The following is a 17,690-nucleotide window of genomic DNA, read 5'->3' on the forward strand; positions in this document are numbered from 1 at the left end:
AACCCCACAAATCTAAGACTGTTTCAGCGGGCACGCTTTTCAGCATCTTTCAGTCTCTACACCACGTCCTTAGAAGTAGCTCAAGCCTTTGCGACATCTTTGCAGAGGCCTTGAACTGCATCCTCCAGCTCAGAGAATCCTGGTTTCTGCGCACTGACCCTCTCCACCACACTGTGGAGATCCTGACACAGGAGGCAAACCTTTTCAGCGAACCTCATCCACTCTCCCCTCCAGGGCCTCTCAGGAAGTCTTAAGAGCCAGAAGGGAAGCATTATCCGGTACTGTAGGTGGAGCATTGTCCATCAGTGGTGTTACTAGGGAGGACATAGTTTCTTTGTCGGGGGCAATGATCTCATCACCGGACCTTTGTCCCATATGTCCCTTTTCAGTCTGGACCACTAGTAGTGGGGTGATACTCCAGGATAAGTCTCACAGGGGCAAGTGTGAGACATGGTCAGTCTCAGCTGTACCTCAAGGTAGGAGTGAGGGGGTTGCCCTCTTATTAACTAATCTTACACATCGTGGCTACCCAGACGGTGGAGGCCCTGCCACTGCTCCCCACCCAGCATGGGGCAGGAGATCCTGGGCTCACCCTGCTAGAGGGTGTGAGATGGGTCTGACTGACGCATTGCTGCAGAATGGCCGAAGCGTTACCGGTGTGGGGTCAGCAGCCATTACCAATGTCGCAGCTCACCTGATGGGGGTCATACATGTCAAGGGAAAGGGGACGGATGCATGAAAGACTTCAGTGGCCTGTGGCCCAGGGACAGAAAACCACCTCCGGCGTGATCCCACCGGTAAGCCCTGGCCAGCGGGCACAGCAGTCATGCCCAATCAGCAGCGCCTGCTCACCGCCAGAACTATGGCATGCCAGACTGGCATTGTCCATTCTGAGCCTCTCCTGGCCTAGATCCATCCTTACGGGACATGCCGATCCACTGCTGTACAGTCGTGCTGGGCTCATGTGCAGGGCCTTCACCTCGTGTCCCACCTCCAGGAGCCTCAGCCAGGCTGCTTTCTGCAGAGGCTACAGTTGCTCTCCAGTCCTTAGTCAGCCAGTTGCCATGTCACACATCAGCGGCCTCCATGACAGAAGGATGCAGGGGGTCATTATGCTGCGGCAGTTGTGGGGCTGATTAGGATTCTGAAGTATCATATATGGGCTTAGCTCGGAGCTCTCTTACGAAGTGTCTGCTTCCAGTTTTGATCGGAACTGCTGTTGATGCTGATGTACAGGGCCAGATCTACTGCTGAATACAGGTCATACAGATATTCCTCACTCGCAGCATTACTGTTTTTTAGTACAGGACAATATCAGTAAAGAAGGCAACTCCATCCAAGGCCCAATGTCACTCGCTGCTAGAAAAGTGAGGGCTATAATTTTCACATGACAGTAAAGAACAAAAAATGCAGAAGTCACTAGGATTCCAACCAAGCCACCAAAGCACAGAGCTACTTGGCATTTACCTTATTCAAAATAACTTTGATCACCGCAAAGGTTTCTGTAGCACGTTTCAGTTGTTTGAGGTACTAAAAAGATCTAGTTTCACATTGACCATTTATATTGTGCTTACATCAAATCTAGCATAGTTTAATATATTGAAGTCTGTCATTGCATTCACATCATATGGCATGAGATTAACGGAGGGCTTAAGGGACAGGGTTAGAGCAAGCAACCATTATTAATCAAGCTGTACACAAGTTTGTCCCGCAAACCTTTTTCACATTGTCGTTATAGAGAGGACAACCAAACATACAACTCAATCAGTTTGATTAGATCGCGGTCTAAAAAAGTCAAAAGTATAAATTCATCAGAACCTCTTGGATCTAAATGACTTTGGCAACAATCAAAACAATGATAGGATTCCATTACAGGAGAGGTTCACAAAGTATATGAAGGAATTCATTAAAATGTGTCAAATCCTGAAGGAAAGCTGCTCCCAAACAGTTCTCTCACAGATATCCCTTTTCACATTAATGTGAGACAGATGAAGAGCACATGGCAAAGCACATAAGCAGTGAAAATGGGGAGGCTTAGCTTCTTCCTTAAAGTATCAACACGTGTCTTTGTGTTCAGTCCTGTGGTCTGATAGTGTCTTGCATGGTTGTCTGCAAGTTCAGGAATAGTGGGAAACAGAAACAGGTAAATAGGCAGAGGTAAAATATGAACACTTGACTGGTCAAGTACCACGGAGCAAATTACCAACTCTGAAACACTAGGCTGGGGCTACCAAATACAGCACACAGACCAACTGTGACTAAATTGTGAATAATTGAAAGCTGTGGAAGTTCTTTGAGGAGTAGGAGGAGTGTTCTCTGGGTAATCACACCCTTACAAACCCCTAACTGCAATGAGGCACTACTTCAAATACAGCAAAGAGGTCAGATACACACATAGATGGTGTCATTTTCTCTATAATTACAAGAATGTCATCAAGGAAAAGGAGTATGTGGCCCTCCATATCTGCACTTAAAACAAGGACACAGTATGCCTTGTATACAGATGCCTTATTTTGGAACAGCAAACAGGAATCATAATTCACAAAAATGAAGGACTTTGACACTAGGCCATATAAATTGATTCAACCTCCCAATCTCTGATCAAAGACCCCAGGGGTACACCAGTAAACACAACCTATGGAACGAATCATGATGGAAATTTGACTAATTTCGTAAGCAGAGGAAATTTCCAAAATTAACCTTCTTAGATTACCAAGACAGTAGTGGTAGACAAGCAGTATGAAGGCTTACTCTTTCGGAACCTCCGCTCATCATTGGTGTACCTGAATTTCACCACATGTAAAATTTGTTCAGGAGGCCTGTGTAGATGTCTAAAGCAAAGTTTCCCAGAACGGTTCTTAAAGCCCCTCCCTCAGATGTTAGTTTAGAAGACATGTTAGCCCTACTTTTTGCTGGTGTCATTTTGTTTTCTGACTAGACTGACTGGGATCCTGATAATCAGGACCCCAGTCTCTGTGCTTCCTCCCTAAATTGGACCATGGTGAGTACTTGGGTACCCCCCAAATTGGCTACTGGTGTACCCTTTCAAGTCCCTAGTAAATGCTACTAAGGTACCCAGGGTATATGTACACCAGGGGTCTCCCATGGGGTGAAGCATGTATTATGCCACCCATGGGAGACCACTCAAATTGTGACTACAGGCCTGCCATTGCAGCCTGTGTAAGCTGGTGCTAGCACCACTTAAGACTGATATAAAGTTTCTTATATCTGAGGTCACTACACTTAAAACCTACAAGTCACCCCTAAGGCAGGTCTTTCAATACTGAAGGCAGGGCACTTGGTTTTAAGTCTGAGGGTACTCCTGCCTGAGCAGGACACACTTACAATCCCCAGAGTCCATTCTCCAGGTGTTGTAAGTGCATCAGCCATTATGATACATATGGTGGCCATGCGTCCTTACACGATGGCTAACTATAAACTGGTTGTAACAAACACTAGCATGTTTGGTATCAAACATGTTGACATCATATAGGTATGATTCCATGCACTCTGGGGCTCCTCCGGGAAGCCTCTGTGCTCCCGGTACTAGTCTTTCAGAGTCTGACAACAAGCTAGGGCTGCTGTCGTCCACAGAGAGAATTCTGCCCTCCTGCTGCTGAGTCAAGCTCAAGCAGGGGAAGGTAAGACAATAGGTTACCTGTCACAGGGAGATATGACCATTTCCCAGACAGGACATGGTGTATTGGGCTGGGGTCGGGTGGGGTGCGGGAGCTTGCCAGCACCACTAGACTGATTTTAAGGGCACACTTGGTGCCCTCCTTGCATTCTCCAGTTGGATCCAGTTCAGGGAGCCTTTGGCTCCCGCTCTGGCGCAAAACTGGACAAAGGACATGGAAGTATCCTCTCCACTGTCCAGCCCCTCCTCTGGGAGGGACCCCTGAATCGTACCAACCGTTTTCCTTAGGGTACACAAGGGCTTACCTGTGAGTGGGTCTTCAGATTGGTCATGGGACAATATTCAGAGCCGAAACCAATTCATCTTCAACTGTCTGGGCACTTTGGACTTCGCTGGACTTCGCTTTGGGAACCAAGACTGCATCTGGAAGACTCCTGTTGCACCTGGTCTTGTCGTCCTGCCAGTCTTCTGCATCGTCTGTGCTTGTGCTCCATACAGGTTCTTTTCTACAGGCCAGTGGGAATCCAAGACACCTGAAGTAATCTCCCTTGGAGTGAAGGAGTCACTCCGCTGCATCTGCAGGCACCGCAACAAAGCTGACTGGTCTGCTGCTCCTGATGTCCCACGAACTCCGAAAGGCTCAGCAACACAGGTGGTGGTTCTACAACTTACTTGAGGCCTGCACTGTATTCTCAGCAAGTATGAAGGCAGTATCCCTCGTCGGAACCACTGGAGCAGTACCCATGTGCAACGCGTCTACATGCCATTGCCAAGGCTTGTTGACTTTGATCCAGAGATCTTCGGGCTCCAAGGAGATCCAGCCTCCAGCATCTCTTGCTACCAAGATGTTTGTCCTCACCACATCCTCTGCACCGTGTGACTGAATCATTGGTTAGCTGCTCAACGTTCTCTTGCGACTCCAGTGCCTCCAGCCTGTGGGTCCTCTCAGGGGTCTTCTTTGCCTTCAGTGGGCTCCCCTGCTTGCTTTGGGCCTGCTCCGACGCCCCTGCTCATGGTAACCCTTAGACCTTACTGGTCCCAACACTGCACCTTTTTTGTCTGCCACGTTTGTTGCCAAGGCTTGTTGGTGCTCCTGCCGGACACCGACACCCTGGCTCTTGACATCCGATGTGGGACAGCTCGTGAATGGCACCTGGTCTTTCACAGCATCGCCTGGTCGGCAGCACCAAGGCCACCGTCAACTCTCCTGCATCTTCCGACTTCGGTGCGCATTCGTCTTCCGGGTCTCCTGGTCACTCCTGAGTGGCATAGAATTTGTACCCTCAGGTACCTCTATTTCTGAATCCACCCTTGGATGTCACCAGACTCTCTTGCCTTCTTCACCAGCAGCATCTCTTCTCAAGTCCTCCATTGTGGTCTATGGCGGATCCTGACCTCACTTCGTACCTATGCACCCGGCTTCCCTGGTGTAGGTATCCTGGTTTCCGGGGTATCCACGGGAGGGATGACTCTCCAAACGTCCATCTTCCACGGGGTTTCTTCAGGGTCCTCTTGAAAACTGCAACCGCGACTTCCCCATTGACTTGTATTGAGCACTTGGTCGTGTCTCCACTCTGCACACGGCCTCCATGGGGTTCCTTGTAACCTTGGGTGGTTTCTTGGGTCCCCAGCTCTTCTAAGTCTTCTGGGTCCAGTCTCGACTTTGGTCGTGGGTCGCATTCCACTTTATTAGTATATGGTTTGGTCTCCCCCTGGGGACCACTGTGTATTTATGCTACTTACTTGTTCTATTATTGAAGTATTGTGTGTATTGTGATTATATCCCCGGGAAGGAGATATCGCAATGTGTTAGTGTTTATAATAAATACATATTTTTATAACTGCACTGTGTGGTTCTTTTTCACTGAACCTACAGTATATGATTAGCACTGGTAAAACAAGCTGCTTCACACTCCTTCTGGACTAATCCTGAACCCTGCTCTCCACAGCTACCACTTAGACAGCTTTCTAAGGTTATCTAGGACCACTAAAATCACAATAAGGGTTGTCTGGATTAGTGCAAGGTGCTCCGCTTAAATAAGTGTGCACCGTATACTACGTTAGCATCCTACACAGGGCTAGAATTTTCCTTAGAGATGTAATGAGTTATAAGCTTGAATTAGTTTTAATGCTGCATAGGTTGACATTAGCGGTAAATATAACACCACTATACTAGTGTTGGAGTAGGCTACAGATGACATTCAGTGGGTGTCTGAGAACCCCTGATAGAGGAGAAAGTTTGTTAATGACCTGACAACTGTCATGGTCTCCATCCCAGATTTATTTTCTCAACTAGCCAAGGATAGATGTACATTCAATTGATATACAGATTGACAATCATCAATGACAGGGTTTTGGTTAAAGCCCATATCCGGGTTACAAGTCTGATAAGTCTCTGAAGACACTCAAACCTGAGAGAGAGATTTAAATGAATATTCCACTATGGATAACTTTCAAATAGAAATAAGCCATTAAGATGTGGTGTCTTAAGGTGCATAACGAGGACTCAGAGAGTGATATATCTCATGTAAGTGCAAATGACTACCTTTCTCGTAAGACCTTTTGTTGTCGGACTCTCTGTTCATTCACCAAAAACAGTGCTTGCACATCTGTGATGGTCACAGAGCTATATGCAGACAAACAGCTTCTTGAAACTCAGGAGTTAGGAGGAAGGAATCAGCTACAGTGGATGAGTAGGATATGTGTGTCTAGTAAGCAACAGCTGCAGCCTCAACCAGGCTTGGTGCCACTCATTTTTAATTCTACATTTTAGTAGGACACTGCAAAAGCCGAATCCTTCTGGGTACAGAAGAGGGTACAGGAAAGTCCCTCTTACTCATTTCAGATCCTTCTGCACAACTACAATCGCTCAGTCTCTGCCTGTTCACTCAGAGTTACAGACCCAGAGACAACCCTTCATTGACTGGTCCAAAGTTTCCAAATGTCTGGGCAGTAAAAAAGCTGTTCCAGCAAGAGGATAGTCTTTGGGACAATGAAATTGCTCAACGACAGTTATTACAAGATCTAAGAGAAATGGACTGCTAAGAACTTTGATGGGTAAGGAGCTTCAGGATCAGAGTGCTACATATCATGAAAAGAGGATAAATCCAGGGCCAATGGAATTATGTAGCAGGAGGACAACTTATGCGGCAGGGCAGAAGAAATTACGCAGTAAGAAAAGCCAGGCTATGCAGTTTTAGTTGGCAAGTTTTGTAATATTACTTTATTTTGTCATCTTTAAACTTGGTAACACTGTATGGGTATTGGTTACACCTCATTAGTACCAGTTTAACAGCCAAATATAGCTTTTAGCAACAGAAAGGTGATCAGGCTAGCTTTGCAAAGGGCCTTCCACTGAGTGGCAGCACATGTCGCTACATTTTTATTAACTGTTGAACCATTCGCACTAGGCACAATTTTTTTGCTCTGTAAAATTCTGCAGATCGTGCGGCAAATGATGGATTATGTGGAAAATGCGGTAAATCTAAAGTACTGCAAAAACCGCAGCACAATCGCATAATTCCAGTGGCTTTGGATATATCTATCGGCAAATACAGGTGTCAATGTACACCCTTCTAGTTGCCAGCACTTGCCCTTTATTGTAGGATAATCAAAGACTAAATGTCAAGACACATTTATTACTGCTATTCGATATTCATTTTCAGGATTTTAAAATAACATGGCTGCATGAAACACTTTATTGAAAAGGGCAATCTTTCGTGAGAACAGAACGCCTTCCTCTAGAAAAGTGCTATGCAGTCGCAGTGACATTTGTGTTAACTATTTGCAAGATTGGGCAAAATGCAAGGAACAAAATACATCCAACAAGTTCATATTCCACTGTATTTCTCTTTCTAAAGATTCAGAAAAGGTTTATTAGTCAGTTCAGTGCAATGTACTTGCTCCAAAACTTAAGAATAATTATTACAAATGATTGGAAGAAAGATTACTACATTGGGACTGCTCGATAACAGTGGGCCCTTTGATTAAATTGAGACCTTGCACAATTCTACATGATCATATTTAGTTACCTGGAAATATCCATGAAGGTCAGACAGCTAGGGAATGGATGAACATCTAGCCGAGCAAGTTCTAGGAAAGTTAAAAAAAAAAGCAATTGTTAATCGTTTGGGATGTTAAGCAGTTTTTCAGAAACATGGCCCTACTAAATAGGATTGCATGCAAAGACACTCCATAACAAAATCATGCTTTGTGAAACAAGGAACGGCGGCAACAGCAAATGAAAAAGCTTTACTGTAGGGGTTTTATGTCTGTGAGCGGTTACTAAGTAATAAGGTAGGAAACCCTTAGAAAAGTTAGAACTACTGTGAGACATCTTTGAAAAACGTATCAACTCTTCATTAAGCTGATCCAACTTTTGCTCAATTCCGCACCCTGCAAGTATAAGTGATAACAAGTGTTCTTTCCATATTAACTGGATATGATCATGTTTGAACTGGATTCCTGGAGCCTTCACAGCCAACCTAACATGTTAATTCTCTTGTGCACCGCCACACCCAGGACTACTGATTAAGCTAAAATGTTGTTTGCATTGCCAGTAAGATGCATGGGGAAACTTTCACAAAAAATATTATGTAGGCGCATGGGTGTGTGCAGCTAACGGACTTTGCTGACTCGCCGTAGGATAAGGGTCATCACTACAAACTCCCCCATAGACCCCATGCTCCTATAACAAAATACATTGAAAAATGAGAAAATATTTTACAGTTAAATAGAAGACTGTATCACATAATCATGTTCTGCTTCTCCTAAAGCTCTAGACTGACAGGGACAGACATCTAAGTATCGAGTAGCTCAGACGAAGGTTTTCCATCAATTCATATTCTTGCAATTTCAATATTCCCATCTGAATTAAAGAACTAGAGTAAGGAAAGGAAAAGAGAACAGCAGACCTACATAGTACAACAGTGGACAATTTGACATCTTTAAAGACATACTTCAGTCTGTATTTAAAAAGACTAGATACTGATGACGTGGTAACGGTGAGAAAGTATACTGCTGCATGTAAGCAACAAGGTTCAAGAAGTTCAAGGTGGTACAAGAAGTACTGCAAATTATGCTTCGTCAAGATCACCACCACCTAAGTAAAGCACGCAGAATGGCATGAAACCCGTCCTTTACCGGTAGTACTTCACCTAGGACTCTGGCTTCCCTCATTACAAATGCAATGTTAAGACCAGTGTATAAAATGTATAGTCTCAATAAAGAGGGACGATATGAACTCTTTTGCTGATGAAAGTTGAAAAGACTTGAATCTGAGTGAATCAAGTCCCTATCAGCAGACCAAGGGGAGGATGCATCCTCTATTTAATAAGTATGAATTAAGTATGAACCTTATTCTTTGCTGTAAAATGAGCAGTTTGTAGTATCTAAGACGTATCGGAAGGAGAAGCTGATCAAACATTTGTTCCAAGCAAAAAGAGACTTTACAAAGAAAAGCGCTACTCGATTGACTTTTTTTTAAATAAGGTTATTTGATGCAGGAAAAGTATTTGCTAAGGACTCCAAGAACAACACTGTGCAGGGTTTTAATTTTGTTTCAAATGCAAAAAAATCGAAAATGCTTCATTTCCCAAACTAGATTGTAAGGGCAGAAAACCTTATGCGCTATATCATATTATTTTACTTTGACCAATAGCTTTCGATTTAATAAAGAAATATCCAGAGTCTTTATTCAAGTAAGCAAATATTAGAACGGTGCAGATGACTTATGACTATTTATTCGCCCTGCAGTCAGGCAAAGAGGCTATTGGAATAGCTTATTTTGAGGAGCCTGGTAATAAAGTGTGTTTAATTTTATTGACCTGAAAACATAATTACCTTTAACATGAATATTTTAATCATAGTCTTATTTAATGTTGTAAATTTCTGTTTTTACTGACCTTTGTTTCTGCACTAATTAAAATTTTGCTATTTCCTTCACAACCAGTAAAAAGCCACAGTTCAGGTACAACCATGGCCAATTTGAAGGACGTGGAATTTATTACTTAAAAACATCCAGGTTTTTAAATAGTTCTTTATTGAGTTTTATAGTTACAAACACATTTTGGGCCACCACAATAATTGAACAGTCATCCACAGAAGCAGCCTGCACACGTAATAAATGCACGGATGTGTTATCACATGTATTTCTGCGAGGTACACAGACCTAGACACAGTACAGTATTGCATTATGATCAAAACAAAGCACAAACTTAGAACTTATACAGCACAATACAGCAGTTAAACTTAGACCTTCTATGACCTTAAGTACTATATTTTTGGCAAGTACAAACCAAAAGCAGTGTGCAAGGAAGAAAAAAAACAGCACCTTTTGCATCTGGACGTTTTACACATTAAAAGACCAACCTTTGAAGCCAGTACTTAATGTGTGTTGGTGGGCAGCACTGAAGTCGTTTAGTCCCTCGCAGGGTCGAAGTGCCACAGGACTTTAAAAAAAATTCAAACTGGCATGGTTGCTGGTTTTACTGAGCCAGCCTAATTCCAAGCATACATAGCATGCTTTTTGCAACGTGCGACTGATGTCACATCATTATGGCCCCGCCCGTCCTCACCCCGGACGTCTACTCTACAGCCTTCCCAGGCATGCCTAACCTTGATTTATTTGCCTCTGTCCCAGCCTCTTCCTTGTCAGTGCGCTATCTGAGCAATGCTCAGGATGTCGTGTCAGCAGTCAAGCTCTGCCTCCTGAACCCTGCTGAGGTCTAGTGCCTCCTGAACCCTGCTGAGGTCTAGTGCCTCCTTCTCCCACCATCTGCTGCAGCTATTGTTGCCTGCACTTAAGGATGATGCATTGTAGCGCAGGGAGGAAACTCACCTCGAGCTGCAGAGGCACCTACATGTGTCACCCCGTGTTGGCGGTAAATGGGAATATGGGGGACTAACATCTGGGGCTTTAAGAGCCTGTGCATGTGTGTGTGACTGAGTGAGAAAGTGTGAGAGAATATGAGAATGTGAGCAAGTGCGAGTATCAGCCTGCTTGCGTCTCATTTCAGCGCCAAAACTCCTGGTTATCTCTACAAATGTACATGCCTCTCGAAACCGTTGAAGTTGTTCTTAGTAAACCTGACAGGACCACGAGCTTTAATATTGACAAGGAAAAGTTACTTGTGATCCTAATTCTTCCCCATGGGTATTTTCTCTGAATTCATAAAAGATAAAATATCTCCGCAACTGTGCGCGATTCTAGTACGCAACCTTTTTTCTGGGCGGGGGGGGGGGGGGGGGGGGAATATCGATGATCATGTTTTCCTAATAAAATACATATAGAGAAATCATGCAAACAAGGCAACATTTATCATTTTTCTCTTATTTTTGCCCAATTAGACGAAATAGGACAGCTCAATATATCAAGCTGGAAACACCACCCTAAAAAACAGCATCGTTATAGCAAGAAAAAAAACAGGCCCATTTAAAAGGCAATCCATTTGTTAACTCAAAGCCATCTTTAAAGAGTCATTGCAAGAGCAGCTTTAAATCAGACAGCCGCCCCATCCTCCCTCACGGACTCTTCTCACGTTCTAGGTAGAACCAAACCTGTCAGTGCACACGCCCAAGATACAAGGCTCTCAGGACTGGTCAATACTATTTGCGTCAAGCAAACTTAATATCAAGAAAGAGGCTCTTAAGACTTTCCATTTATTATTATCTAAAGGCTCAGGACCGGTCTAAAAAATATTCAACCTCACCAGGAAAGGATTAATGTTTCTTACCCTGTAAGCATCTGTTCTAGGCATGTAGTGCTGTAGATTCACATGATTTGCATACTCCTGCCATCTAGTGTTGGGTCATGATGTTTGAAAGTTGTTTTTCGTCAAAGAAGTCTTTCAAGTCACAAGGTAAAGTAACTCCTAATGCGCATGGGCATCAACACCAATTGCGTGTGAATAAGTATCAGTAAAGAGATGTCCCTGCATAAGAAAAAGTTAAAAAAAAAAAAAAGGAACTGCAACGGCCACAGGTGTCTAGGGAGGAGGGTGGGCGCATGTGAATCTACAGCACGACATGCCAATGAAGGATGCTTGCAGGGTAAGTAACAATCAGTTCGAGGCATCTGTGGCTGAGGATACACATGCTTTGAATAGACTGTAATGCAGTGCCTTCCAAAAGTGGTGACTATCCTGTGGGTATTGCTATTGTTTGAAAAAGTGTATGTAGCACTACCTGACCTACATTAGCCTGTTGGTGTGCTAGAACATCCACACAATAATGTTTAGGGAAAGTGTGTGGTGCTGACCTTGTAGCTACCTCACATTTGTCAGCTATTGGGATATTGCCCAGTAAAGCCATAGAAGCCCCAGACCCTATTGTACGAGTAGAGTGTACACTGGGGGCGTATGTAAAGTCCCTTTAGCCTTGACGTAACATATCTGAATACATTTAATTATCTGAATACATTTAATTATCTATCTAGAAATGCTTGATTTAGAAATGAGCTTTACTTTGTGATGTGGCTTATAAGCAACAAAGGTATTTGGTTTTACAGATATCTTTGGTTCTATAAGTATAATACATTAGAGCCCTTTTAACATCTAGTGTATGAAGAGCTTTTTCAACAACAGATTCTGGTTGAGGAAAGAAAACGGGTAACTCAACTGAGTGGTTAAGGTGGAAAGGGGAAAACACCTTTGGAAATAATTTTGGGTTGGTACGAAGGACCACCCTATCCCTGTGTAGCTGGAAGAAAGGTTCTTCAAAGGTTAGTGCTTGGAGCTCACTGAAATGCCAAAGTGAAGTAAAGGTAATTAAAAAAGCGACCTTCCAAGAGAGAAATTGGAGGGGACAATTATGTAGTGGGTCAAATGGGGGAGCCACAAGTCTGGTGAGAACAATCCTGAGATTTCACGTGGGTGCAAGTGGAATTACTCTTTTTAAGGCCTTCCATAAAGGCATTAATAACTGTCACTTTGAAAGATAAGTGTTGCCTGTTTTGTAGGCAGGCAGCCACTGTAGCTTGAAGAAGGGAGCAAACAATGTTTTGAACAGCTGCATTAAATGGATCAATATTCTTATCATGGCAGTAAAAGACAAGTATTTTCCATTTAGCTGCATAGAATGCTCTAGTTGTAGGCCTACAAGCTTCTTTAGGAAAGGCCATACATTCAGGTGGGAGAGTTAGGTAACCAAATTCTATGACCTCATGAGCTAAATTACTAACCCTGGGCATAGTTTGCATAGTAGCGCTACGCGTAGCTACGCAAAGTGCGCTACGCGTAGCTACGTGAGCTGCGTAGTAAATGCTGTTTGCACTGATGACAGTGCAAGGGGTCGTTTTCTGCCGCTCGAGTAGATTTGTACTCGAGCAGCAGTTTTCTCAACGCAGCCTGGTAGTTTCTCATCGCAAGCGGTCGCGAGCATACGTGACCACTCGCAATGAGAAACCTGACCTCCCCGTGTTGAGATTCTCACCGGGAGGTTTATTTTCCATGCTCGCGAACGAGGAAAAAGTCTCGCTGGGATGTCATTTTGCTTGCTCGCGGTCGCCAACTTGACGTTGAGGACCGCGAGCAAGCAAAAAATGCCCACTACGCGTTTTTGCACTGTGCTACGTGCAGTTCGCGAACCGCGTAGTTGTGCAAACTATGCAAACTACGCGAGCGTAGCGTAGTCCAGCGTCCAGGGTTACAAATTACAAGGTTGTGTTGTTCTGGATTTGAATGCCCGATTTCTCCATGGTTCTGAGTGAGAAGGTCCGGGTTGAGGTGTAGCTTCTCGTGGAGAACTACAGAGAGTTCGAGAAGTGTGGTGAACCATGGCTTACGAGCCCAAGTGAGAGCTACTTGAATGAGGGTGAGAAACGTTTGCCTGAGCCTCCGACTCAAAAGCGGAGAAGAGAGAGGCAGAAAAAAGCATAGGCAAATATGCCTGATCAGTTCATAAAGCATTGGCCTAGGATAGTGGGTGTTGGACCCTGGAGTCGAAGTTTGGGCATTTTGCTTGGTCTGCGGTTGCAAACAGGTCTATCTGTAGAAACCCCCACTTGTGGAAGTATGGGTGGAGGACTTGGGGTGGAGTTCCCACTCATGGACTTATTCTTGAATCCTGCTGAAGAAGGTCGGCAAAGTCATTGTATGTTCCTGGTAGGTGTTCAGCTAACAGGCATTGTGTTGTAATGCCTAACGCCAAATGGTCTGAGATAGGCGTGATAACTGTAAAGTGTGAGTCCTCCCCTGTTTTTGTTCATATTGTCTGTACGGACTATGACAAGATTTCCTATCAGGTGAGGTAGTAACACTTTCAATGCTAGGTGAACAGCTTGAAACTCGAGGCAGTTGGTGTGGAGGATTTGTGTAACAGGGTCGAGGAACACCTGCCCTTTAAACAGGTTTTGTGTGCTCCACCACTGCAGGGAGCGATGAGTGCGACTGTCTAGCAACACTTGATCTTGTAACTGACCCTGTGACTGAGACTGACACTACTGGTGGGTCAGACATTCTTGCAGAGGATGCATGTCCAATTGTGCATGTGGTACTATGGCGCTGCATGTGGCCATCATACCTAGCAGAGGCATAACTGTTTTTACTGTTAGTTGTTGATTGGTTTGAAGTTGTGGAAGCATTGTCAGGAATTTTGAATCCTTGCTGCATTGGGATCGGCTAATTCCACTTGTGTAAAAGTTATACGTAAGTAAGTTATACTGGGCAATGTTGGCGCACACACAGCACAGGATTTTATGATTAATCTGAGTTCTTTATGTGTATAAATATTCAAAGTGTCTGGAGCTGCTAGGAGGAGGAAGAGCAACCAAGTGTTCCTCAGCTGGAAAGATTCTAAAAGTAAAAGAAGATAGTCTGAGCACTCAGGAAATCAATTGCTGAGGTCGCAGTTTTAACATGTGTTCTTAATTGTACTTCCATTAATCCATTCTGCCCTTACCAACACGTGTTTTGTCCTTTGCCGGTACAGTAACAGCAGACTTCATCAAGGCTAATCAAGCAATGAATAATATTGTTGTTGTGCAAAGTTGGAAAACACAGTCATTCTCAAACACGCACTGCCTAGTATGTAGCACTTGGCATGTGTAGTCTGAACGTGTCAGTTCTGTAGGAGAGCACTCCTCTGCATCCAATTCTGTACAAGATGCAACTAGTCTGAGGCAGTATGTGCACCTTTTTTTGGCATGGATCCCGCAGTTTTTGCATTGTCTGGAGGATTGGTTCGACTGGGGTACTGGGAGCCGATTTCGATGTCGAAATTACAGTGCAGAGAGTGGTTTCTGTGCCGAAAGTGGTTGGAGACAAAGATGAAGAGGGCTGACTCGATGCGAAAGCCGATGACTACAGCCATGCTTCCGGTGCCGACTCCGAGGGCGGGGCATCCGTAGCAGATGTTCAGGGCTGACCTTGGTCTGCTGGAAGGGGTGGCGCAGGAGCCTTATGTTTGGTCAGGCTGAAAGTTTTTCGTTGGCAGGACAGGTACATTCGTACTCCCGGTACGCTGACCCGGTGGAAGGTCCTGCATCTGGGTGTCGACCTTTAAGTCTGAGTCGGAGCTAGAATCTTCTACGGACAACACCTTCTTTGGCTGCAGAGGCCTCTTGGAGTTGCTTCCTTTTGACATCCTATTGACAGAAGATGTCGGGTCTTTCGTCTATATCCCTAGACTGCATCTCCCTGCGACATGCCCTTCGTTCTCGTAAGGTTTTCTTCTACCAAAATGATCGACAGGCCTCAGAGTCTTCTTCCCTGTGATCGGGAGAGAAGTACAGGTTGCAAACATGAAGAAGGTTGATCTGCGGGTACTTAGCGTGGCACCTCAGGGAGAAATGGAACTGAGTCCGTTCCATCAGCAGGGCATTCTAAGGTGAAGCAGATGCAGAAAGATAGCCCGAAATCCGCGGATGGTGCATGTCAATCCGATGGGCAAATGCTTTCCAGATTTTCAAAACTTAAAGCTGGGAACAGATCAATAACTATACCAACAACAGTAAAGGTAGACTTTGAACCAAAAGGAGCGTGAAACAGTCTCGAACAGGAGTACAGTAACACACGTCAAACCAGATGGCAGAAAGAAAACAATCTAACAATGGACTTGATGCCCATGCGCATTATCACCAAGAGGAGTCACCACTTTACCTCGTGACACAAAAAACTTCTTTGAAGAAAAACAACTTGCACACATCCATACTCAACGCTAGATGGGAGGAGTATGCAAACCATGTGTATCTACAGCCACACATGCCGCAAACATAATTAGCACCAGTACCAAAACACTGGTGTCATGTAAAAGTGCAGAGCAGATCAGTATTTCATGACTGACCGGTTGGATGCATGTCCTCTTCCATCAAATGGAAGGTGATGGGCATCTTAACTGAATGGGGCTATGTGGCAGTCGCAATCGGCCAGTATGGCTGCTGGTTTGATTTGAGGTAACTTTACTCCCAAACAAGTCAGCATGCCCTATACACTCAATGTAGAGGGCCTCACAAGCGAAAACAAAGAATGTTTCCAAACAGCGTTTACATTTTTTGCATCAAGGGGAGAAAAAAGTTCTTAGACATATTGAGTATTCATACAGGATGGTAAGTACCCGTTTAAGAATAAAATGTTTCTGTATAATCCTAGGAAACAAAAGAAGGTTTATCCTTTATACAATCATACAGTCAACTTCAAAAGGCACCCAAACAAATTATAACCATCAACAGTACCTTGGAAATTGTGTAACCTACATCGAATAAACATGCACTGATGCCTGGCTGGATGGAAAGGAGAATCTGGGTCAGGATGACGGGCATTATTGATAGTTAGACAGAATAAGCATGCATAGGCCGAAAATGGTTCAGCATCTTCTGGATGAACTCAGAAAGTGGCTTTTGAGAGTAGAAGATCCCCCAAGAACCCATGCTTACATACGAATAACTGTCAGCACTACTCTAAAGTTAGTGGTTATGATCTTCTGGCAGCCCCACGGGTTTAATTACTCGGTGGCCTACAAAGTTGGTTAGATTCCCAATTGCATTTGATGCCCCACATGCATTTTGATTACTGAAATGCACCTCCACAAGGTAGGTAAATTAAGTTTATGATCAGCTTGTTGTGGAAATAGGTTTAAAGTATTGTAATAAGGGTATTTAAAGTAGGATAGTAATTTCCAGCATAGTATTTTTCTAGCAACAGCAGACAGGGAAAAACACCCTAGATCCAGAAGAAGGTCATATTTATATTGGGATTTGCCCAGTTTCATTAATCAGGAGGCACCCATAAAGCTAGAGCAATAAAAGTTAGGAATACAACACAATGCTTAGCTGAGGAAAAACTGTTGCTATCTGAGCAAAAGATCAACCAGGGGTCTGTCAGTACAAAATATTCACAACTACCTCAATTCACAAGTCATTAATTATAAGGGAATGAGGAGCTAACAGTAAGCAAAAAAGATTGGAATTGCAAAAGGAAATGCACAACAGAAAGTAGCAGTCAATCCACAGAGAACTAGCAAGACTGACTTTGAACCCTTAATTATTCATTTTGATAGTTCTGGTTGTGTCAGCCACCTTTTTTCATTTCAAACAAACAGAATTTATAAAAAAACTATGCACGAAGATTGCTAGAAGCTGTTTTGTATATCACTCTCTGCATCTTTCCATCTTCAGGTCTGCAGTACTTCTACACATGTACATTTTTGAAATTTTCAGAACACTGTTTCAGAAAGGCATGGTTCATGTGGGACAAGATCTTACCGTTGGAAGAGGCATAAACAGCTTTTAGAGAACATCCGCTTATCTTCAGAGAAGGTAGTCTATTCCTCTCACAGTGGAGCACTTCAAGACTGTCCATTGCTGTTGCATCCAGCTCATTTAGCTCGTTGTCCCGAACATCCAAGTGGGTCACATGAGGCAGGGCATCAGTACCATTCACCAATAATTCCTTTATTCTGTTCATTCTTAGTGAAATAAAATAGACCTTGGTAAAAATATAGTTTTTATACACTACCAAATCATTACCCAAATAAAGATGTTTTCTTCCATTAATTCCTTTAATGCATTTCAAGTCTTTAAAAACAAGTGGAAGAAAAATACAGCTGCACTCACTAAACA

At 43.8% G+C, this 17,690-nt stretch overlaps 1 protein-coding gene across 1 annotated transcript in view; it reads right to left on the minus strand.

Annotated features, from left to right (window-relative positions):
- Positions 1-17,690, minus strand: part of PHLPP1 (PH domain and leucine rich repeat protein phosphatase 1) — a 520,000-nt gene that overhangs the window by 131,432 nt on the left and 370,878 nt on the right. The window contains exons 7-8 of the mRNA XM_085606901.1: positions 17,334-17,536; positions 7,669-7,729 (exon numbers count right to left, since the gene is read on the minus strand). Coding sequence (XP_085463027.1) covers positions 7,669-7,729; positions 17,334-17,536 — 264 coding nt within the window. The remainder of the gene's footprint in view (positions 1-7,668; positions 7,730-17,333; positions 17,537-17,690) is intronic.

Source organism: Triturus cristatus, chromosome 5_2 (assembly GCF_964204655.1).
Source record: "Triturus cristatus chromosome 5_2, aTriCri1.1, whole genome shotgun sequence".
In the NCBI taxonomy this organism is placed as follows: domain Eukaryota; kingdom Metazoa; phylum Chordata; class Amphibia; order Caudata; family Salamandridae; genus Triturus; species Triturus cristatus.